At 34.7% G+C, this 24980-nt stretch overlaps 1 protein-coding gene and 2 long non-coding RNA genes across 8 annotated transcripts in view; 2 read left to right on the forward strand and 1 right to left on the reverse strand.

Moving 5' to 3' along the window:
* Positions 1-24980, forward strand: part of LOC136037895 (uncharacterized) — a 51865-nt gene that overhangs the window by 11705 nt on the left and 15180 nt on the right. The gene's annotated exons all lie outside the window — the stretch shown is intronic.
* The window catches only part of LOC136037896 (uncharacterized), a 133005-nt gene that overhangs the window by 1479 nt on the left and 106546 nt on the right, over positions 1-24980 (reverse strand). For 2 of the 5 annotated variants that reach the window (XR_010620073.1, XR_010620075.1), the window contains exon 2: positions 19770-19934. This is a non-coding gene — a long non-coding RNA (uncharacterized LOC136037896). Of the gene's footprint in view, positions 1-19769; positions 19935-21334; positions 21524-22831; positions 22928-24980 lie in introns of those variants that run through there. The other 3 variants (XR_010620072.1, XR_010620071.1, XR_010620074.1) reach the window with 3 other exon arrangements.
* On the forward strand, positions 635-23252 carry LOC136037893 (chitin deacetylase 1-like). Its single transcript, XM_065720748.1, has 8 exons — positions 635-824; positions 6462-6597; positions 8801-8931; positions 12955-13220; positions 16299-16576; positions 17999-18300; positions 20436-20662; positions 22892-23252. The coding sequence occupies exons 1-8, from the start codon at positions 788-790 to the stop codon at positions 23120-23122; spliced, it is 1608 nt and encodes a 535-aa protein (XP_065576820.1). The 5' UTR covers positions 635-787; the 3' UTR covers positions 23123-23252.

Consider the following 24980-nt stretch of genomic DNA (forward strand, 5'->3'; position numbering starts at 1 on the left):
AATGCTCTCAGGAAAACACCTTTGGAACATTACTCTAAGGAGATGGAGGGGGAGGGGCTGAGTAGGGTGGTATCCCTTTCACATATAAAATAATTTATTATTGGTTTAAGTTTTAATATTTATCTTTTCTTACATTTGAAAAAAAAAATCTTTTTTTATTTGTTCAAAATCAGTAATGGAGATCTTTGAATCCCTTCTGATGACTCTCTAATTTAATTAGCCAAATAAAGTTATTGATATCTCTGTTAGAGCTGTAAGAAATTCGATGAAAATAATCTCTTGTTATCAGTGTCATATCTATTTTGATTATAAAATCTTTGGCATTTAATTGTTTATCAATCAATCCGATTGAGATTTGATTTCCTTGAGGGTTTAGCCCACCATAGAAGAATATGGTCAATATTTATAAAAACAATTTACATGAGCCTACTGCTTATTCCTATGCTTAGCATACAAATTAATTCTGTCAATTCTGGCAACATAATTAATGACTATATTTATTTCTTTCTTAACTCCCTTCCTTCTATTTCCTCTTATTGATTAATATTCTGATAATCAGATATCCTCCTTGACGTTTCATTTCTTCCCGAAAAAAGAGCTACTCATTTTCTTGACCTCGCACGGCTTGCCAAAGGCACGACCATAGGTTGCTCTACACATAGCGGCATCTCCCGGGGTACCAGAGAAAGTTCTGTTTGATTGGCTTATACCCAGGTGTCAGCAATAAGACGCATATAACGTACAGATTTGCTGTTTAGAATCTTAGTTTGTGGATAACCATCTAAGCATGAGGACTATACTTTTGTTGTCATGCTGCGTCATAGGTAAGCCGAAGTGACCTTGAAATTATTTAAACTGAGAGGCTTGCATATATGGTCGGGCTCTTAAAATATCCAGATTTTGCATGTTTTTCAATTATTAATCCTTTTTAGGCTGTTGATTAACTTGTAATTTCCGAAAAATTGATGTTTACTGATTCAAAATGCACAATTTAATATAGAACTACTCGTTGTATGAGTAAAAAATAATCATATACTAACCTCCAAAAAAAGAATACCTTAGACCTAGCTTATCTGCAATATCAAGCAACCTTTTTAAATCAGTAGATTGGGTATTTTTTTTTTATTTAGCTTCAAACAATTTGTATACACGATTTTGGTAATCTCCCTGCATGATTCCCTCTGTAAACTAGGCCAAGCTACAATAGGTACAAACTCTTATTGTATTCTATCAGAGAAAGTAATTAATTCAGTATTAAATTTCACCTTAAATGCTTCCCAGTAACCCCCCCCCCCCCACCAAGAGCCCTGCAGAAAATTTTCCAGGGGGGACAGACGCCAAAATAGGAGTGGTGGTTGGGTGACAGGGAATATATTTCAGGATATTTTATCGTAGGAATAAGTTTATTTTTAAACACTTTTAGGAAAAACTCAAATAAAAGTAGTAAATAAAATGCAAGTAAAATGAAACAAAACGCATTAAATTTAAATCGACAGGGATTCCTGGAAATATATTTGATTATTTTGCGTTTAATACTAAAAGACAATCAAACTAAAACCAAAATTACAGAACTATTTATTACTTCCGTAGATTATAACGATGTAGGCTTGTCTTTACGCAATGTCCAATGCCTTAAAATAGTTTACAGAATGTACCTCTTTCAAACAGGATAATTCTCCCCCTCAAACTTAAATCCCAGATATTTAGACATTAAAAAAAAAAAAAAAAGAATAGCGAAACAGCTATCCATGGTCAGACACTAAATTCTATCACTATAAATTACAAACTAACCGGGATGAAAACCAGGTAATGGTTCGAGTGTTTCTCGTATAATACTTAAGTACCGAAAATTCTATTGTAGAGGTTGTGATGGCTTCAGTTATGTAGAAAATCAAAAATCCTTTAGAATTTTAATTCATACAAACAATAATACTCCTTTTCATCCAGCCGAAATTCAATAGCATTAATAAGGACTTCTTACCAAAAGTACTATTAATCGCCGATTTTTTAAGTATGTTCAAATTTTATCCAAAATTGAAATTTCAAATTTAAACGTAGGATGGTAGCAACCAATATGCAGGTATTGATTTACACATTTCAAGAACAATTAACCAGGGATTTAAGGGACCAGTACCTTAAATTATATCTTGGTTAGGCCTGGGCATGATTTGGAAAACAATCAGAAATTGATAAGAAAAAAAAAGCTTGTCAACAGGACAGATTTGAAACATATTTGAACAGATTGTTCTTTAAATGAAAGGAGCTGTCTCTTCCTTAGCTCCTTACTCTTTACTCTGAAGTTTGGCTTTTGTCCAAATTTGTAAAGAAAATATGCAATTGGAAAAAAAAAAAGAATTTTCAAAGCACAAAAAATTTTTGTTTAATGACTAAGGTGTTAAAATGACGCCCTAAGGTTTAACGTTTATAATTTTTAAAACTTGCCCATTGTTTACATATAGTTTTTGTTATTAGGAAGTATGCGTACATATTTGGTTAATGTAGCTTAGAGACAAATATTTTGCCTTTAAGGAGGCCCTAGACGGTCAATCATTTTAATCGAAAGTTTCCGTCATTGATTGACGTGTGTTTTAATCGATCTTCAATCAGCCATTCAGTCAACCCTTCAATCTTGACCAAAGTTAATATAACGCACTGTTTTTGATAAAATGATTAAATCGTTCAAACTTTCTATCAATCACCGTCAACGCTTGACTCAAACATCAAACAGGTTCCTACACGGCCAATCTTGCTTGAGTCAATCGATTGACGGAAGCTTTTGATCAAGATGATTGACCGTTTTCGGCTGTTTGAATTCTGTCCCAATTCCTTAAGAACGATTCCTGAAATAATATGTTTGCTTAATTAGAACAATAAGATTTTTTTTGAAAGTACTTAAAAACTTTAGCGTAAAGAGCGAGGTGTTTTGGAGAAGTACCCCCCATATACGTAATAATTTCTGTTCGTTTTAAGTTTTAATGTTGCTCCTTTATTTCATTTCCGTTATTGATAAGGATCGTTATTTACTTGCCATTCATTATTAGGAATTTGATTTTTTTTTTTTTTTTTGTTCCTACCAATCAAAAAATGTTCATGGAAACCTAGAAAGGGGCCACTCAGTCACAAATTAGAACGTATATTTTCCTTATTAAGGGTCAAAAGCTACTGGCAGGTAGCCAACAATGAGGCAACACACAAGTTTCCCATGGTTTTTTCCTATTCTGCTGTCTTTCCTTTGTTTTCCTTGTAATTACTTTATAGTCCCAAATTCTAAGGGGCGCCATGACCCCCCTGTGGGGCCCATACCCCATACCTATTACTTGGATATACCTCTAGATGTTATTCAAACATCTGCTTATTCATTTGCTGATTCATCAGCAGTTGGCTCGTAATACAAATTTTAAAAACAAAACCAGCAAATTTGGATAGAGTCTAGGGCTAATGAACTAGAGTAAAAGGATAAAGATCCTCAAGAGCCATTTGTTTCTGCTGAGCCATTTATAACGCGTGTGGCTTCGACAATTGCTCAAGTTCTGGCTGCCGAGTCATTTTCACAGGGACAGATAGCAACCTATTGCTAGTGGCGTCGTTTCGGGGGGAGGAGGGATTAATTGGGAGAAAAAATTATTATATAGCCCATATCCCTTGACTCTCCAGATGGAGACCCCTCTTCCCCCTGATAAAATGCTGGAGCTACACCCCTGCCTATTGTCCAACCTTGCAGCAACAGGGATCGGAGTCAGGGCCCCGCATTGTCAAGCAGAGATCAATGCATAATAAAATTCTAGTTTAAGAGCTTCTATATCCGAAAGTAGTTGAGCAAGGTGAATGAACCTTTCAGGAATAAATCTAGAGCCAAAAATATACATTTGGAAGGTATTTTCAAGCTACTATGACTATCTTTTTCTTATTCCTGGAGCTTAGAAGATGGTATGTATGATGGGTTTTTACCAGTCTGAATTTTGACAAAAAAATGCGTTATTTTAATTTTGAGTGTTTTCAATATCTTTTTAATTGGCTTCAGTTTTGAAAGCGAGCTTCTGTTCATTCAATAGAATTTTAACTATATCAAAGTTTTTTCTAAATTTAAGCAATAATTTAATAATTCTTGAAACCTTATAAATTGGGGTTTAGCAAAGGTATGAGGCTCAAAACACTCTCGGTGCCATACTTGAGCCATATATCTATTTTGACTTGAGTAACACACATTGCTAAAGGTCATCAAAAGTCAACACCCTCTACAGGAAGGAAGAGTGGAGGTAAATGCTTCAAAATATCTTCTCATGACATCCTTATGGCTCTGGATGCGCTTATGAAAGTCTTGCTCGCCTAACTGAAATAGTTTTTAAAATAGCAAAAAGCGTCTTACATTAGAATTTTACCCAATCGACTGTGCTGCGGAAAGATAATGCACTAGAAGGGGAGGGGGCTTTCCATTAATTCAGAAATTAAATATTATTAGCAATGTTTCAGCGTGCAGTTTAAATTCTTCACAATCAATACCTACAAGAACTACTAATTTGATAGGCTAGTAATTTTCCCTTTATGCTTGAGACAAAATTTCCTACCAGCATTTGTTGATCAAATTGTTCATTAAACGTCACACCATTTTAACAAATAGAAAACGTAATAGAATTTTTTTGAACGACATTGGAAGTCAGAGCCGTTCCTAGGGGGGGACCGGGTAAGCTTCCCCGGGTGCTGCAGCTGGAGGGGATGTGCTGTGACTGGGGCATTGCCCACTTTTACCTAATTTTTCGTTTTGATTTGGCTTTTTGCTTATATTCAGTCGAGAGGGGGCGCTTTTGTTCTGGGCATACCAACCCTAGAAACGGCTCTGTTGAAATTGCAAGAGTGATGCTTGATCTTTGATCCCACAATTTGTATTCCCAGTCAGTCATATTTCTCAGATAAACCTCCCAATTACTGGTGTAATGGTGTGGAAGAAACTCACTCCAATAGGTCATTAACAGACAAATATTACGCATCTTTTTTCAATTCACCTTTTAAATATTATGAAAAATTGATAAGTTTTGATTAGATTTCAGAAGTGGTTATTATGTTTCGGGTCGCATGTACTGATACAGGGATGTAGATTTAGCGCGTTGTAACCCAAAACCAAGAATGTTCCGACCTTCGTCTGGGTACATTGACCAAACTTGTTTGTTGACTAATATTACCGTTAACTTATACTTTCACTGTATTGGTAGTGAAAGTCAATTAGATATACCACAAAAATTAAGTAAGGATTAATTTACTATATAAATAAGTACCAGATAGGCTATTAATATATTTTTATTAATTGTTCCGTTTAAAATTATAAAACGATCATAAACATACCGTCGAATCTGATTAAGGTTTAAGTCCTCTATGCTAGTTTCTGTACGTTATTTATCTGATGATCTCCTACAATTTTAATATATAAACGGAAGAAAAAAATTTACGATTACTTCATAGTTGAGATTCAGTTATATCCATCTACCGAATTAAATTTTTCGAAATTCGGTGTATAGGGCTTTTTAGATTAAAAATACGTTGAACTTTGGTGGAAAATCGTTGAAAAAGGACATTACCTGTTTTTTTTTTGTTTTTTTTTTTTTGCTAGTTTAGACCCTTTTCTAAGAAAACCCCTAAGTAATATAGTAATTAATATAATAAAAGGGGTCTATAATACATAATAAAGTAATACAATAATAAAAGGGGTCTCACAGCAGCAATGGTTAAAAAAACGTTCTTTGCAAGAGAATGGCTTTCATTGGCTGTCAGTGAAAAAATCTATTGCAATTAACTACATATAAGCTATATTGAGCATAGATACTGACGTATCAACTAAAAAATAAACGAATTGTTGGAGAGGTTTTTTTCAGCTATCCCTTGCTCTTCATGCTAAACTTCTTTAGTGCTTTAAAAAAGCTTCTTATTATAACTGAACGCCCCTTGTGTTTCAGAAGTCGTTCGTAGGTAGTTACGAAAAAAAGTCAAACTTTAGCAGCTCCCCCCAAAACAACAAATTTTCTTTCCCCCCTTAAATTTTAAGTGCCCATCCCCCCTAAATTCTTATGGACTGACGCCAATGGTGGATAAGGAATTAGGGCCCTTTTCCACCTCATGCGGAAGTAACTAAATTAGGAGATAGTTAATTTTGCCTTATTTTGAACGGAAATTGACCTAATTGTAGGGGCTCTAATTGGGGGGAAGGGTTGAAAAATGCCCTTTTTTGTATTTTTACAAAAATATCTCCCTACATTTTGAAGGTCATTTTTGTGTATCCTCATTACAAAAAAAAAAAAAAAAAAAAAAAAATATCCTTGCCGCCCTTACGTTTCCGCAAATTGGTGCCACTGGCCTATCCGAGTTTTTAGATTGGCATTGTTGCAGTCTTGTGGTATCAAAATTCTCTGAAACTTGTCTATATTATATATATTTTTTTTTGTGTAAGCTAATTCTCATTTTACATCTTGAAGGATTTGTGGCCGGACAAGGTACGCGTCCTAAGCGTCAAGATGCTATCGTACAAACATCTGAACAGCTCTGTGAAGACAGACCACCCAATGAATACTTCAGGTTGTCTACCGAAGGCGACTGCAGAGAAGTTGTCAGGTAATGATAAATAATGAACATTTCTTTCGATTTGCTTATAAAAAATTACGATACGTACGATTACAGGAAATTGCGTATCCGAAAAATCCAGTGCGTATCCACGCATTGGAAGATAATTTACATGTTGTAACAAGGTAGTTTTTTCCTCGAGTACAAGAGTATAGTTACATCAATCAGTTATGTCTAAATTTTTCCGACATAATAACTTCAGCTAGGGATTATTAAAAAAGCAGGAATTTACCACATAAGTTCCAAATACCAAATAACAAGAAGAACAATAGGGAATTTCTCAAGAAAGTGGGAAACAAATTAGAATAAATATTTCAGCCCTATGTCAAAGGGCCGTCCTCAGCAATACAAATAAGAAAAAACCACTTACTAGAGGATAAAATCAATAAAACTAAAATGAACGGTTTTTCAAAACAGTCCCAGCATCCCTACCTCAGCGAAGTTCAACCGGGACTGGTAAATAAATTGTGAACAAACGAGGCAATTCATTGAAATGAAAGAAAATGATTTAAAAACACCTTGTTAATGCCAGCCTAGCTTTTTTCGCTGCTTATCTCATAGGTCTATTTGTGACATGTTCTGTGTTAATATCTATTGTTTTTTTTTAATATTTCGTATGGTCTTTTTTAATTAAATTTGTGTATAGACCATTTTGTGAATATTCTCCTAAATCCCTATTTAAGGAAAAATTATTATTAATCTAAGTCTGATTTCAATTGCTTCTCGAACTACTTGCTTTATGCCTAGATCATTGCTAATGATGGCAGATTCTTCAAAAAGTATTTTGTGGCTAGAATTTTCAAAAACATGGCTGGAGAATTTAGGAGATTTATGATTTTCAAATTATTGGTAAACACAACATACAGGTTATTTTGTGTGCATACTTTTTTAAGATTTCTAGTGATTTTTGGGATATATGTGAGGTAAATTATGTTTTGGGACTTATCGGGATTCTCACATGGTAAATTATCGTTGATTTTATGGGAGTGTCTTTTCACTCTACGGTTAATTGTATTATTAATAAATAAAAGAGGATGCCCTTGGACATAGAGCCGAAATATTCATTCTAATTTGTTTCCCACCGTCTTGAGAAATTCCCTATTGTTCTTCTTGTTTTTTGGTGTTTGTGATGGAAAGGCAGTATGGTCTTCGTCGCTATTTACCACGCAAGTTTTTGGGAGAAGGGGGTAAAACTTGAGTATAAGACCACAGCATTTGTATTGCCAGGGGACCCAAAGAGCTTGATGTTTTCTTTTACAAGAAAAGTGATATATGTGATTTGTATCATGGGGGGTTAAAATTCTGGGGATTTTAGATTCAAATTTCTTGCCTGTAACGTGGTTAGATATGTTTTGAAAAATAAGAAGAAACTAAAGTTTCAATCTGAAATTTTACCCCTGAGGTAAAGTCGAAACAAAAATTTTATAGTTTTGGGGAGAGAAGGCATTAGAAGATTTTCAAAGCCACTGGATTAGTAAGCGTGTCGTAAGGTTTGCATTTTACAAAATTTCCCTGGGGGTCCTATGTAACAATGTTTGGAGAATTCTACCTCATCCTTCCTACTTATGAATATTCTAGATATTTTCCCGAACATCTTAAGAGACTAATCTTAAGAAAAAATCGAAAAAAGTAAGAAAATACTACTGGAAAAGATTCTTTGATAATTAGTTTTTCTTACCACGCATGTAGAAAGTAAAATGGGGGGAATGGGGTTTATTCTTGACAACAGAAAAAAGGTGAATTATATTAAATTCTTGGGGTTTTTGGGTGTAAATCTATAGTAATGAGATCAAGAGGAGGGATTTTCTGGACTTCTTCTCCTACCCACATACCTAATATGCAGATAGGCTACCCTGGGAATTTTACAAAATTCAAGATTTTTTTTTTGTGAGATTACCTTGTAGTTAAAATATTAAAGTGAAATGGCTAGTGCTGAGTAGATATTTGTTACATCGTAAAGTCTGGCGAAGCCAACGCTTGTTCAGTCCACCCTTTTTAAGTTTCTGCGTGGACCATATCTAATGAGACAATCTGTAGCTTCACCGCACCACGGATCCCAGAATTTGATTCTGGTGATTAGATTATGCGAAAGCGTCTCCATAAAAATCCAAACAAGAAGAAGAAGAATATAACTTACATAAAGTTATATAGTTTTAATTAGCTTGTCCACATTGATAATTTTTTTATTTTGCAGGTGTGACAGAGCTGGCATAGTGGGTGCTATCCGTTTAGCCTTTGTTAAATGTCCTGCTGGTCTTGCTTTCGACATCGACAGACAGACCTGTGACTGGAAAGGAAAAGTCACCAATTGTGATAAACTGGAAAGTAAGTATAGATAAACATAGCAAGTATAGAGAACAAGCATAGATAATTTAATAGAAAGAGCATACTATTTTTTGGTGAATGTTAGTTGTTGGAAACTGTCTGTCCTTTGAAACTTCATGTAACTATTGCTATAATACTGCAGCTGGCACCACTACAGATGAGGCTGGTTGTCTACATGTGGGGTTCGGTGCAAAGATAAGCTCTCGTTTCTTAAAAAAATTACCACCACCCTTTTCTGAATAGCTGTTTATTCTTCCCCTTTTTGTGAAGCAATCTTCTTTTATCAAACAGCTTGTGGCAACGAACTGTTATAAGGAGCGTTACCACTACACCAATAGTTACACTTTCCGTTACCGCTCCTTACTACAACTAATTGTTTTTGTTTTTATAGTTTTTTTTTTAAGTAGAGTTGTGAGAAAGAGCCAAACTTTAGCGTAAAGAGCGGGGTAACTTTAGCAAGGGATCCTTTTCCCTGAAAATTAACTGCGCAATTAGAGTAGTGTTTTTCCACGAATTGCTATATCTGGAAGTTAGGGTTACTGGATTTTTTTTTTTTTTTTATGCGATCAAAACTATTTGACGATCAATTTACAACTCACCGATTTCGGCTCACAAAACACAAACTGTTTCGTTGGCATGCATGCTACATGCAACTGAGAATTTAAAAATAGAAATTTCAATTGATTTGCACACAAATCCCCGTCAGACCCGGGAAAACCCAGCATAATCGGCAACATAAGTGACAAATAAAAAAGACTTGAGAACATTTAGGGTATTCAAGCGCTTTCCAGCACGAAAGAAGCTTTCTTTAATATTGTAAATATAAATAGCTGAGTTAAAGCTATGCGGCACTTTAAAATCATGTTCCGATTCTCAGCCTTCCGGTCTTGTCGGCTGACCGCCTCAATGACATAGGAACCGTCAGCGAATTCTCCTGGGGGACTAGCCATCATTGAGAGCTATTGAGAATCTACGGGTTGACTATGAAATTTGTTTGAAAAGACAATTAAATTTTCCGTCCCTTTTGTCAGCAAACTTGTCCATCAAATTGAGCAGCATCACAGTGAACTCCCAAGGTTCAATGAGATTTTTTTTGTTTGAGCCATATGAAATTTGAGTTGTCTTGTCAAGTATGTTAAAGTACTTTTGGAACTCCTTGAACTTTAAAAAGAAAAACCTACTCCGTTTATTTGAAAGAGCAATATTCAAACTTTCTGATATGTAAGTTTCATTAAAACTGAACATCTCTTTCCTCCGGCACAAAATCGGAGGAATTGAAGGGTTTTTCTAAGATTTCCAAGAAACTAGGCGTCAGCTTTTAGTTTTCTGTTGTTTATTCGGATATATTATGAAAGCTCTACAAGTAGAGCTTGTAGAGACATAACACAAGTTATGTAGATAGCTTCGAAGACCACACTGCCTTTCCATGACGAAAATATAACAGTTCAAAATAGGGATTATATGGATTAATTGACAGTGAAACAAATATAAATTTTTTTAACTGGATATTTCGAGAACATATACAGTGTCCATGATCAGCAGTAAAATTCATCAGCAGTTTTAATGCTGATAATGGACACTGTATACATGTTCGGTCCAGTTAAAATTGTTTACATTTGTTTCACTGTCAATTAAAAGGTTTCATCCCTATTTTGAATTGTTATATTTTCTACAAGTTATGTCAGGATCACACAATCAATTCTAAATAGTTTTGCCACACCAACTAAAAATTTTATGATAGATGAGATAGGGTGATCCGTTATGAATACCGCACGGCCTTAAGTCAATGAAACTTTCAGAGGTTTTTGGTAATATATGTTTGAGCTAATTCCAAAAACTTTATGTCAGGGCCGTATGCAGTATTTTGTTTGAGGGGGGAGGAATTTACAAAAAAATAGCAAAACATTAGTGACTATCAAAGTTTCGGATTCGGACAAAAAGTTTCGGATTTTCGGAGTCGGACAAAAACCTCGAGTGGGGGGGGGGTCAAACTAGGTAACCCTCCTCCTGAATACAGCTTGGTTTCGGTCATATGATCGTTCTACTGTCTTTGAAATATCAAAGAAAATTTGACCGGGAAGCAATTCTTCTCTCTGTGCTTGAATAACATCGGAAAACCTATATAACTTACAAAATTTGCCCAGGGGTTGTGGGAGACTAAGATGTTCCCGAAGAAATAGCTATTCAACTTTTAGTCTATTATACAAGAAGGCTAAACAACATCTATTATTCTTCCTGCACAATTCGCGACTTGTGCTGTTATATGTTCGAGCCTATAAAACGACCATTCATTCATTTTAGTTACGCCAAATTAATACATGAACACTGCCATGGAAGGACAAGAAGGGACAAACGCTCTTCTCCTTGTAGAAACATGAGATAATAAAAACTCGCTTTGAGACCAATGCTATTGATTTTTGCCCCCTTTGTCCTCAGATATATTTAAAACCAAGTAATTTTGTTTGAAAAGTGCGTTACTGCCTACTAAAACATTTAAAGTGCGTTAATTTACTATCTCATCGATTTGTTGGAAACCCCCCTCCCTTGCTGACAATTTCCCTGTAGCATCCTTGTTCTAATAATGGGGATTGTTACAGCTAAGATCTTAGGTTTAGAAATAGTTACTATCCTGAGGGTAACCTATGCTGTATTAGCACAATTCTGTTCAACAACTACTTTTGTGTAACACCCTAACATTCAGTTTAGAAATACTAAAAAAATACAGTTTTGACAAATACTAAGATTTAAGAAGTTGATAAAACTGGAAATGTGGTTTTACACGTAAAATTAAATGAGAAAGGGTGTGTCCTTTTTTTAATCATTGGTAATACCGACCTTGCTTTAAAAGATGTTTATGGAAATCTGAGAAAACCACCATGATAAAACAAACCCGTTCAACTGATTAGTTAGCCTTGGCAGAGATTGCTCATGAAAAATTCGCCTGGCTAACGTTTTGTGAAAGGAATTCCTTGAACCTTGAAACTCAATGCATTAAGGTGTCCGATTTGGCAATTTGAAAAAAAACATCAAGTGATTTAAATCTTTTCATCTATTTTGTATTGGCACCTTGAAGATTCTAAATTCCATATAGCATAATGCTTGCCGTCCTAGCCGAGTGGTTGGTACGCTGGACTTGGACTCCTTTAACCGATGGACGGGGTTCGATTTCTGGTGTGGCCGGTTATTTGGTTTGGAATGGGGGTCAGTGGCGTGACTCTACAAGCTCAGCCAGAGTCGAGCCAGCTCTAAATGAGTGCTTGGAGAAATCTGGGGAAGATAAGCAGAAAGAAAATGCAAAAGCAATTTCAATAGATGACCGGCCCTTTCTGGATTCCACTTCCTGGGTGAAGGGCCATGAAGCGGATCAGCTCCTTCAGTTTGGACTATAAGAGTCAAGTGCCGTATCTATTGTCATAATTCGCTACATTTCCTGTAGCAAATTCTAGATTTGCTATAATTAAAATAAAAGGCATGGTCATCGTTCAGAAGAAAAAAAACTTAGGGAGGGACAAGGCGCAGGTATTGACTTTAAGTTGACTCCAAAAATCTTCTGCCTTTCCTCAGAAGCCAGGGAAAGGCCATGACTCCCCGTCCCATCGAAATGATGTCCCAGATGAAATATAGAGTTTTGTCAGATTGGCTTAAGGCAAAGCATTTCTTAAGGCAAAGCTAAGGCTCAAATGTTCCCTAATTGTCATGAATTTGCACTAACCTGTATTTGGATAGGTCAGATTCCGTAGAATAATGGTGCAAATTCACGAAAATTGAGGGAGGGGCAATTTTTTTAATCAAGGAGGGGAAAGTATTTTTTTCAAATCTTTGACAAAGAAAGTACAGCGGTTTTTCTTCAGTGGATATACCCAGAAAGGTAATTTCGGAATCATGGGGGGGGGGGGGGCTATCACGAACTCGGTATGATCTTTTTGCGGACTCAATCTCATGTTTTTAAGTTCTTAATGTATTATATTGCTTTCGGCCATGTACTTTTTGTTATTGTTGTCTAATATGTACTATAACTTATAGGACCCAGAAAAGTTTTGCCCAAATTGAAGACAGATGAGCCAATTTGTCCAGATGGTAAACTAGCTTGTGGCAGCGGTGATTGTATTGACAAGGCTCTGTTCTGCGATGATAAACCTGACTGTGCGGATGGCTCAGATGAGAACGCTTGCTCTGTTGACATGGATCCTAACAGAGCACCAGAGTGTGATAGCTCTCAATGTGTACTGCCAGATTGCTACTGCTCACCCGACGGAACCAGAGTGCCAGGAGAATTAGAAATTACACAGGTAAATATATAAAAACGGATTGATATATAATGAATAGCCTCGTGTTAGTTTTATTACTAATATTAAAAAAAGGACAAAATCTCTTTCATAACATCGAAATCAAACATAAATAATTTCTAAAAAAAAAAAAAAACAGTTTTTCAAGTGTTTTTTTATGTTCTTTTCTAATGAACCTTATTAGTTTTGGAATGATTGATTATGCAAGATTAAAAGAAAGTAAAATATAAAAAAGAAAAAAGAGCGAATTTGCAAAATTGTCCGTATCAATCGAAAAATTGAAGAAAGCAAGAATACATATAAAAATTATAGTATGTTTTCAGCTCTTGAATTATTTTAAATCACTCGGCCATGCAAAGTATCGTGTAAACTTTCTGAAAGTTGAGATAGATGTGTCTGCGAATGTCATTGTCGGACACTGCATCGATTAGTAACGTCTGAGGTTACAAATGAAAATTCTCAAAGGTACCAAAATCAAACAGAAATAATTTTTAGAAGATATGATTTTGCTCTTTTCTGTTCGAAACTTTCAATTTTAAAATTTTTGGAACAAAATTTGATCCAAATAGTAAACGAAAATTTACAAGAGAGAAATAAAGACATAGGAAACGCATAAACAAAATAAATTGGTACACGGCGTTATCAAAAACGTTCAAACAATATCACAATCAAAGTAAGTTTACAGCTATTTTTTCTTTAGTAATCTTATATCAAAGTTCAAATTTTAAGCGTTAAAGCGTAATAAATATATATGCTTGGAATCTGAGAGTAAATAGTATTAGAAAAATATCATTTACAATTTATTGGATCAAATTAATAACTGAGATCCAAGTTTGTTTTAAACATTACTTTATGCAATTGGTAATGTTCGTACTACCTAGCTAATCGCGCAAGATTAAACAATGGGTAGCTGTACCAGAAAGTGAAAATTTCTCAAAAGCACTTTTGCATTCCGAGTTCAGTTTCTTTCCGATCATCACAAGAGAGTACATTCTCTTTGGCTCACTGCTGGTGTATCGAAAGGGATACTTCTAATTTCCGGTTGGGAAGCTGGCGCCATGGAATCCATTTGGTCCTCGCAGAAGAGTAAAGGTTGCTGGGGCTTTTTTTCTCTTTTCCGCGGGTCTTTCGGCTGACTATGCTATAAAGGCTTCAAGAAACATAGTTCCGAAGCTATTTAATGGATTAGAAAAACTTTGTTGATAGGTTCTGTTATTTCACCCTTTTCAAACTAGTCAGCTAAAATCAAAATCAAATGTGTTGTTTTGATTTTTTAAAATTGGAGCTCGATATACCACATCGTTCTCAGTCTGCGTACAATTAGTACCATTGGCAAGACCAGCAGATGTAGGACTTAGATGCCAATTTAAGGAAGTGCATAAAACGACCAATTCAAAAAAGATGATTAATAGACACTTTTTAATATATCCATCAGATTTTCAAGTATACGTTTATAGATTTTGATTTTGGTGATAAAACCATTAAGCGTAATTAATGTCTAGACTATGTTTATTGAACGTCGCGTTGACTTGTGACGGCCGTAATTGCAAGGCGCTTTGATCAAGTAGGCATAGGCGCAATTTTTGTTTAAAGGAGTTTAAACTTGCTGAAATACACAAATACGGCCTTAACAACCAGACTTTTTTGAACTAATCCAGACTTACACAAATGAGCCTGCAATGAACAACAACGGCTTAGGATAAGGCTCTTGTAGTTATTAGTTTTAAAAAACTAAATTTTTTGTAAGGAAGTAAAGAGCAAACTCGAAGCTTAAAACGAACAAAAATTATTGCTTCATAGTCTATCTAACACATATCAATAAAACTAGTACAGATAAACCAAATAATAATACTTCCTTATGTTTGTATGATTATGGAAAACTAGCGCTTTACTGAAAACACAAAACCCAAGTATAAAAACAAGAATGTTGATTTATTAGTTAAGAGTGAGTACGTAGCTTGACAACAACAACCTTATCTATAAAGCTTTTCATAGTCTTACATCAGTTGTGATATCAGTAACTTTCAATAATTAAAGTTATTTTTAGAAAGACAAGCATAAAAATAAATAATTTATTAATAGCGGGAAAGCCACAGAACAGCATGCAGAAATATTGGATTGATTTATCAATCCAATATTCAAGGATTGATTTATCAGGTGACATAGTCTCACCAGCTATAATACCAATAATGAGTAATAAGCAATCTTAAATTGTAAGAAATACGCTTTAGCATTACTCAAAATGAAGATCAAACAAGCCATAATATGAGCTCCGAAAGTCTGGCAATTTCTCTCAGATGCAACAAAAAATTTCAAGTTATGGTAAAAATTTTAAAGCTAGTCTATAGTCCTAGTTCTATCAATATGGTTTCACTTTGAACTTGTCAACAAATTAATCGTGAAATGTCCTTTTCAGAACCTAAGCGAGAGCAATTATTGGACTGAACCAGTGTGCAGATTTGTTACTAATTTAAACGAAAAGAAAAATAAGCAACAATCCTAAAATGCTTTATTTTTATACTGTAAAAAGTATTCTTATTCGGGTTGCTTTTACTGTACCCAAACTCCTATATTGTTTTATGTTTCATTAAAGCGCTAGTTTTCTATAATCATACAAACATAAGGAAATATGATTATTTGCTTTATTTTTACTTGTTTTATTGATATTATGTTAGATAGACTGTGAAGCAGTAATTTCTGTTCGTTTTAAGTATCGACTTCACTCTTTGCTTCCCTCAAAAACTTCTGTTTTTTCTAAACGGTTTTTTTTTCAACTTTTGGCTACTATGGGTTGTTGTTCGCTCTTTACTAGGTTGCAGCTGCCGCTACAACCATGACTAATGCCAGATTTTATGGCTAAAGTATGCTCCTAGTCATGTAGAGATACAGAACTAGGCTCTGACTCCCTCCCCTGGAATCGCCTAGACTTTGAGTTCAAATTAAAATGTTTTTCTTTTCAAAATGAAAAAAAAATATTTTACTCACTTCTCCCTAAAGAAAAGAATTGCACACAAACCTGCGTAGTTAGACGCCTGTGTAAACTGTTGTCTATTCAATCGCCTAAAATTCACTTTTTTTCAGATTCCTCAAATGATTACTCTTACTTTCAATGGCGCTATGAACGTCGACAACATTGACTTGTATGAAGAAATCTTTAATGGTGTACGTCAAAATCCAAACGGTTGCCAAATCAAAGGAACTTTCTTTGTTTCTCATAAATATACCAACTATTCTGCTGTTCAAGATTTCCATCGTCGAGGGCATGAGATCGGTGTTTTTTCAGTCACCAACAAAGAAAGTGCCAAGTACTGGACTGATGGAAGTTATGATGATTGGCTTGCCGAGATGGCTGGTGGAAGGTAATATCTCTCGTTCTTCTATGATTAGCCAACTGTTGGAGCTAAATTCCTCGGGAGAAACATGTTCAAGGATATTGTTTCTTGATTAAGAAAAATTATTGTCTTTTGAGCAAATTGAGGGTTTTGCATAGAGCCTTTGTACTCAGTTTGACGAGAAGAAAAACAGAACTGTAGGGTTTTTGGAAATCCTGTTTGAGCCTTTCAGAAACCAATCTGGTCAAGGCTTTGTGTAATTTTTGATTTTGCGGTGTGATTTACTATTTATTTTATATGGCAAAATGAATTTTCTACTTTTGAATCTGCAAAAGGTTGTAACTCAGGCAAATGCATGGTTTCCGACATTTTGTGCAGAAATTGTGTGTAAAAAACGTTTTGCAAGAAGGTACAGAGAAGAACAGATATTCTTTAAAAGAACAGATAACTTAAAATTAACGGGACAGATAACTTAAAAGAACAGAAACAACCTGCAAAGAGAAGAAGGTTGATATTGACAGCCAGTTAAAAATAACATGACTATATCAGCTTGTACTCGAATGAAAATTCTTTTAGCACCAGTAGCATTAAACATACTATATTTGTAACTAATCCTAAAGTATAAATTCTGATTTGAGAAAAAGCTTGAAATTGAGAATATTTTTTTAATCCATCTATTGTCATGTTTTGTGTTTGATTGAGGGAATTTGGGCGTTGCTGCAGGCACTAAGCATTCGAAAGACAATTTGACTTGACATGCTAGTTGAGCGCAAAAAATCCGTTAGATGGGTTTATAAAGAACCTTACATAAGGTTTATAGAAAATACATCGGAGCACGATTTTCTTCTGCATTCTTTTTTCTTTAGATGGCATTAAAGTTTTATGTGTAATACAAATTTTGGCTAAACCTTTTTGAGATGAGTAAACTTGTATTACAGCCAGACGAAAGGAACAATACAAGTTGCGATTTTTTTTTCAGCTCTAAAAGATTACAAATATTATGTATTTTTTACTAGACACATGTTAGTCTTACAACTTACTTTATGCTCATTTACATATTCCTAAGACAAGAAAATTTTGTATTTTGCTTTAAAAAGTCCGGTTCTGAGTGTATGTAGGGCATTGTCCAGCAATTAGCGCGATTGACAAATTTGGTGAGAGAATATATCCATAGGCGTAGGTTTTAAAGCCACCCACATCACTCATCCTCTTAAGGTCACCGAATATACTTCGCCAAATATACATCACCGAATTTACCTAATATAAAACAATCGTGATTAAACAGACAGTTTTTTGGATATATTTCCAAGGAAAATAAACATTTTGTTTTATTTCGTTTTTCTAGCAGTAACATGTTAGAATTTTTAATTTATACCAAATTTCTGTAACAGTTTCAAACTCAAATCTATGCATTAGGCACGTTTTTTGTATTTTTTCATTTTATTTTAGGCTTATCATCGAGCGCTTTGCCAACATCTCCGATGGTTCTATCATTGGTGTTCGTGCCCCTTTCCTCCGTACTGGTGGCAACAAGCAATTTGATATGATGGCTGATCAATTCTTTGTCTACGACTCCTCCATCACTGCTCCACTTAGTCGCGTTCCCATTTGGCCGTACACCTTGTATTTCCGTATGCCACATGCTTGCCATGGTAATGCCAATTGTCCATCAAGGTCCCATCCAGTTTGGGAGATGGCTGTCAACGAGCTTGATAGAAGAGATGACCCAACTTTCGACGAATCTCTCCCAGGTAAGAATCATTGATCATAGATTATTTTTATTTCTTTTTTTTCATATGATATTTTACTTACTAAATCAAGATTTTAGGGGACTGTAGTTTATACAAACATTCGCAGAACAATAATATTTAAAAACGAATATGCAGCCTTACTCAAACAGAATAAATAAGTATTAAAAAATGGCTGCTGTGTGTAACCGACCAACCTTTTAACTTTTCCTCAGAAATATTTATATGAATATTCACCCATTTCTCCCCTTCATCATTCTTCCCCTTTTTTTTATTGGGCGATAAGTCAGAACCAGCTTTGACCTCACCCTTACCAAATATTTTTTTTTATCACCAAATGCTAAAAAAATTCCCTTTTTGAAATTATCCACTTTAATTCCTTCTTATTAAAACTTTGCTGACAAGTAAGTACTGTTATGACTTTGAGCTTTAAAACAAGTCTCACCCTGTCACCAAACGGTACAACAGGTTACTTATCAGCATTTAGTATTAAATACTTCATAACCTAAGAATCGTGGGTCAAATCTAATAGTCTGCTGGTCAATACTAGCTTTCGTTACCCATTCTCTGTCATTTAGAAAAATAAGAGTTATCAGAATTGCCTGATATTTTTACAACAGGTCTAGGGTTTGTAAATTTCATATAATTAAAAGGCAAAGAAGATAGCATAGGTGATATTTAAAATCTTGCTTAACAAATTTCCCTATTTCACTCCCATTTATCTTCATAATAAACCTTGAATCGTCGTCATTCATAGTAGATCAATAGATGCACCCAGACGTGATAATTTCTCCGCCAATAGTCCCATAATTCCAGCTTCTTCATGTCTGTCTTTCAAATTTTGAGCCAACTTTAATTGAGGGGGACTTCTCCCTCATTGCGAGAGCCTGAAACCGGGCTTCGTTACCAGCTTCTAAAATTCTCTAGAATTTGCCTTACTATATGTCTTCTTAATCTTTCGGCCTTTTTCTCATCTGTACTTATTATTCTTTATCTTAAGTAGTTTACATATTGATTTCTTTATTCAAAGTTTCTGCAGTCCTCGTGCTACTCATGATAAAAATCGTCATTAGGCCTGCTCTTACCGCTATAACCTAGCTTAGTCATTCCCTGAATCACATACAATATCACGCAGCTATGTGAGAGATGGTTCTAAATGACAATCTTCTCCAGATTGTGGGATTTCTTTTTCTGAGCTCTCCTAAGTAAGGTTTTTCATTATTATCCTGGTCTATTTTAAGCTGTCAATTATTTTTGTGTCACCACTCTTGGCATATTTTCTTTTAGCCTATTCATTGATCTTCTGATCCCACATAGTCACTTTATGACAAGGGGTCTGAACCAAACGTCACATAAACTCCCAATCTGTGCACAACAGAAAAGTCACTCACTTGCAACCAAATAATGAACTTTGTTTTCCTTGTTTTTCATTTATTCCTTTCCTCTATTCAAAATAACTAAAATATACTTACTACAAAACTCCAAAAGCTTACCTCCCTATTTATTCTTCCATAACAGATAGTCTCTACTCGTCTGCTATGGCGTACCCTGAATCCTCAAATTATCTAATCGCAAAGCTCTCAGGCATAATACGCGAGAAGCCTCCTGTTCAACTTTTGTATATCCGTTGAAGTCACCTAAAAAAGAAAAACAAATCAGTAGATTATGATATTATGTGATTCTTGTTATAAGTCAACCTTATCTTGATTTACTTTTTTAGATTTACTCCTTTCTTTTCTGATTGTACTTCTTTCATATTTCTACCCTATCTTGTCGATACTTCTACTTATTTGTATTTTCACTTCCTATTTTATAAGCCTTTCCTTTCACTATTTCTATTGTTGTTTATGATACTTCATTTTTAATTTTTTTTTTAACAAATCAAAGTCTTTATTGACGTTAAAAACCCATACCAAAAAAGATTTCTGTCAAAATGTCCCTAAGGAATAGACTGCATCTTTTCAGCATGATGACTAGGTCAGGCACATGCACAGAGGAGGGAAAATATTCAAAATTATGAAAAATAGGCAAATTAAGGGACGCATGAAAACCCCTCCCCATATATGCCTTAACTAGATTAGTCTTATTTGGTTTCAGTAGGAGCCAATAATTGTCCCATTAATATATATTTATTCTAGGTTGCCATATGGTCGACTCCTGCACAAACATTCAAACTGGTGAACAATTTGGACGGTTCCTCCGTCATAACTTTGATCGTCACTATAGCACCAACCGAGCTCCTCTTGGTCTCCATTTTGGTGCTTCGTGGTTGAAGAGCAAGAAAGACCTCAAAAATGCTTTGATTGACTTTATTGATGAAATGTTGAATGGCAGAAATGATGTCTACTTTGTCACTAATCTCCAGGTAATTTTTATGCTATGAGGCAGCACTATTGTCATCGTATATTTCTATTTCTTTATCAACTTTTTGTTCGGGAAATGGAAAGATACAACTTTGAAACTTTTTTTTTATCTGGAAATCGGAAAACCGAGGAAAAGTCCCTCCGAAGTTTTCAAATTTCCTTTAATTTATCAAAAATGAAAGTTTTTTTCTAGCATGCTACTTTTTTCTAGCAACTGATTTATAAGATAACAACACAATTTAAGCTCAGAAAGAATGATTCGTAGTCATTCTTCAACGTTGGAGTCGCGTAGAAAATGGAATTATCGCCTCGAAACTTTCTTCTCGATTTCTAGAAAACAACTGAGTAAATCTCAAATTCTGATTTATTTTGAATCATGAAACTGTCATTTTGATCTAATCTCCAGAAATTTTGCGTTTGCACATATCTGGAGTACAAAAATAGTGGAGCCCTACTCCAAATTATATAGGGAAAGAGAAGCCTTCCCAGATTCGTATCATTTGCATATTTGAACCAGGTGGTTAGCAGATTTAACTAAACTTAAAACTAAAAAACTAAACTAACTAAAATTTGTTGTTCAGAACTATTTTTCTAGTGGTGCATTTAGGGTCTTCAAACATGATTTGACACGTGGAGGAAAAAGGGACCTAATTTCTTATCATTGGGATACTTACCTTACCTTTTGAGTTCATCGGTTCTCGACTAAACGTAGTGGGATGTAAAAGCAAGTGATTTTTTGTTTTTTGCGGATTCCACCATTTTGAGAAATGATGAGGCGCCCCAATAAGTTAGAAGATGGACGCTCTGGAAATAAAGTTGTATGTAGAGTCTAAAAAATTAGTCATTCTTGCTACAAACGTGACCAAAAAGTAATATATCATCTGAAGAATTAAGAATCGAAACAAGTGATTTTCCATATGTCTCACCCAACGCAAATAACAATGGACAGAGGCAGTGTCTCCCAATACATCTTATATAAACTGCATTCGTAAAAATAATAAAATTATAAAAAATCTTAAATCTGTAATAAAAGCGGTAAAACCTACATAATCTCATAAAAACCCAAAATAAAAGCCAACTGAGTTTAGGTTGTTTTTGGGTTTTGGGGAGTTCTTAAATCCTCGTTGTCGCAACGTCTAGCCTACTAAAAAGTGTATTGGGCTTTCAATTAAACTTGAATTGAAAGAATAATGTTCTACTTCAGAGTTAGTGCATTTTTAATTTTAGTGCAATTAATAATTTAATTGTCTTTGCTTCTCGTAGCCACAGTTGCTTCAATTTTCATTAGGCCTTGGAACTGGAGGCTTAGCTTTAATGACCACAAGTAAATATTAATAAACAACAAAGAGAGATAAAACTCCACAAGTAAAAAAACTCAAACGAGACTGCGGCCAGTAGAGAGAAAAGACTAAAATAACGCGGATATATCTGTATCGCCTTGATACAGGCGGAATATCCGCGTTATTTTAGTCTGTCCTCTCTACTGGCCGCAGTCTCGTTTGAGTTTTTTTTGTGGAGTTTTATCTCTCTTTGTTGTTTATTGTCATGTCTGGCTAGTTCGGCTTAAGAGCTTTCATTCGTCAAGTAAATAGTCGATTTATTATGTGCAACAGAAAAAATCAACTTGGCTGTAAATATTTTAAATTAGCTCCTCTCCCCCCCCCCAATAAAAAAAAACATCAAGAAACTTAATTTGGTTGTGATGCTACCTCCTAAACATTTTTATTTATTTATGGTACTTTAGGCACTGATATGCTTCTTATGGCAGGGTTTTAATTTCCATTACATCCAAACTAAATCATGAAAGCTTGTTCTCTCCCGTGTGCTATGGTCTATAAATTACGTAGAAAAAAAAAACTCAAATTTCTCATACAGAAGAAGAATTGAAAATATTTCGTCACATAACTAGCTATTCTTATCTACAGTGGAGGAGTTAGAAGATCTCTTCTGTAAGCAGTCTAAAAGTGACACCTTTCGTGTAAAATGTCAGCCGACATTTTATCAAATATTTAATTTTACATTTATAATTTTGTATAAGCTATGGATAGATAAAGTTTGAATTTTAGTTACCAAAGTGGTCCATGTATACGCAAATAGTGTAGTGCATCTGTGAAAAAAAGAAAAAAGATTAACTAAGAATACATCGCTCAGGTCAAACATGAGAAACTAACCTTATCAGTTCTTTCTACTCCTCAAAATTCATTTTGTAATTTATTTATATTTTCTTATAGGTTATTCAATGGATGCAAAACCCAACTGAACTCACTGCTCTCCGTGACTTTGCTGAATGGAAAGAAAAATGCGATATCAAAGGACAGCCATTCTGTTCCCTTCCAAACGCATGTCCCCTTACCACCAGAGAACTACCAGGAGAGATCCTTCGTCTTCATACCTGCATGGAATGTCCCAACCATTACCCCTGGATCCTAGACCCTACTGGTGACGGATTTACTAGAAAATAATTTATTTAGATTTTTTAATGCGTCAAAATATATATATTTTTTTGAGAAATTATATTTCTTGTGATGGAGTGAATGCGAATAAATGGGCTGTTTGTACAAAAATATTTGTAAATAAAATTTATTTGTTTTATTCTTTTCATGTCTTGATCAGCTAGCGCGCAAATGCATTGATCGAGGCTAAGGTAGGCCTTTGTTTACTAATATTTCTTCACATAACTCTTGGGGTGTATGGTATGTTAGATAGGCTGTGAAGTAATAATTTGTGTTCGTTTTAAGTTTCGACTTTGCTCTTTACTTCCCTTAGAAAAACTTTGTTTTTAAATTAATTTATTTAGAGTTCGATCTTTCTTAATAAACATCGTATGTAATACTAATATGGAATTTAATATGACGTAAAATGGTACTACAAATATTCATCCAATAAGTGGCCAGCTCTTAATAATGCTAAAAACACCAAAAAAAAAACTAGTCCGGTCAGTGAAGTCAATCAAATTGGTCGTTAATTAAATTAATTATAAACAAATAAAATTTTCCGAGGGAAGTAAAGAGCGAAGTTGAAACTTAGAATGGACAAAAATTAATACTTCACAGCCTATCTAATATATATATATATATATATATATATATATATATATATATATATATATATATATATATATATATATATATATATATATATATATATATATATATATATATATATATATATATATATATATATACTAGCTGTTGGGGTGGCGCTTCGCGCCACCTCAACACCTAGTTGGTGGGGCGCTTCGCGCCCCCCCAAGCCCCCCCGCGCGCGTAAGTCGTTACGCGCCATATTAGTTACGCGCCATTGTAGTTGTGTCCCTGTGTCCCACCTGTGAATATAGATAGATTTATATATGTGTTTCAAACTACGTAAAAATTGCGAATATACAACATTTTTGGCTTTCCCACTACTGGAAGCTTTCCGTTTCCAATTGCCAGCAATTGATCTGAAAATGTTTGACCAGAATCATCGTTTTGCAATCGGACACGCATATTTGTAGTTAATTTTAATATTTTTACGTGTGCCCATAAATTAGAATTTTTCAGGCAAGCATTCATTTCGTCTGCAGGAGTTAAACTACATAAAAATTGCGAATATACAACATTCTTGGCTTTCCCATTGTCTGTGCATATACAAAGCCGTATGCACTAATAATGACGTCATATGCAAACGCTCTTTTTACAAACAAACATGCATACACACAACTCGTTTTTATATAGATAGATAGATAGATGGATACAATACAAATTAACTGCGTAAAACTTGCGAATATACAACATTCTTCGCTGTCCAATTGTCGCTGCATATAAATAAATTGTCAGGTTTACCGACCCTCGAACATGCAACGTACAATTGTCCATGGGAAAAACAATCAGTATTAAGATCTATACCACATTTTTCTAATGATTGACCTTAAGCTTTGTTAATGGTGATTGCAAATGCTAATCGAATTGGGAATTGCAATCTTTTAAATTGAAAAGGCAGATCCGTTGGAATCATGGGAATGCGAGGAATAAGAACAGCCTTACCCTCAAAATGCCCTGTCAAGATTGTCGCCTTTATTAGGCTTTCCATTGTTTTTTTTACGGCAAGTCGCGTGCCATTGCAAAGCTTTGGTGGGTCGCCTATTTTTAGTTGTGGCACGTGTGGTGGAAACCCTGAAAGATATATGGAATTTAAAAATTCAGATGGATAATTAACCGCTTCATTTAGTTCCAAAACTGTGTCGACTGAACAACGGATGTGTCGACTGAAAGTGATATGCATGAGAGGAAAATTTTCATCCAAGTCAACTTGTAGTCAACCTGCGATTGTTCCCCAGCG

This window comes from Artemia franciscana, chromosome 17 (assembly GCF_032884065.1).
Source record: "Artemia franciscana chromosome 17, ASM3288406v1, whole genome shotgun sequence".
Lineage (NCBI taxonomy): Eukaryota > Metazoa > Arthropoda > Branchiopoda > Anostraca > Artemiidae > Artemia > Artemia franciscana.

Excerpts from the sequence above, each read along its gene's own strand:
- LOC136037893 (XM_065720748.1), top strand. The coding sequence starts at position 788 with ATGAGGACTATACTTTTGTTGTCATGCTGCGTCATAG. Across the intron at positions 13,221-16,298 it reads GAGAATTAGAAATTACACAG|ATTCCTCAAATGATTACTCT; the intron begins GTAAATATATAA and ends ACTTTTTTTCAG. Across the intron at positions 16,577-17,998 it reads GCCGAGATGGCTGGTGGAAG|GCTTATCATCGAGCGCTTTG; the intron begins GTAATATCTCTC and ends ATTTTATTTTAG.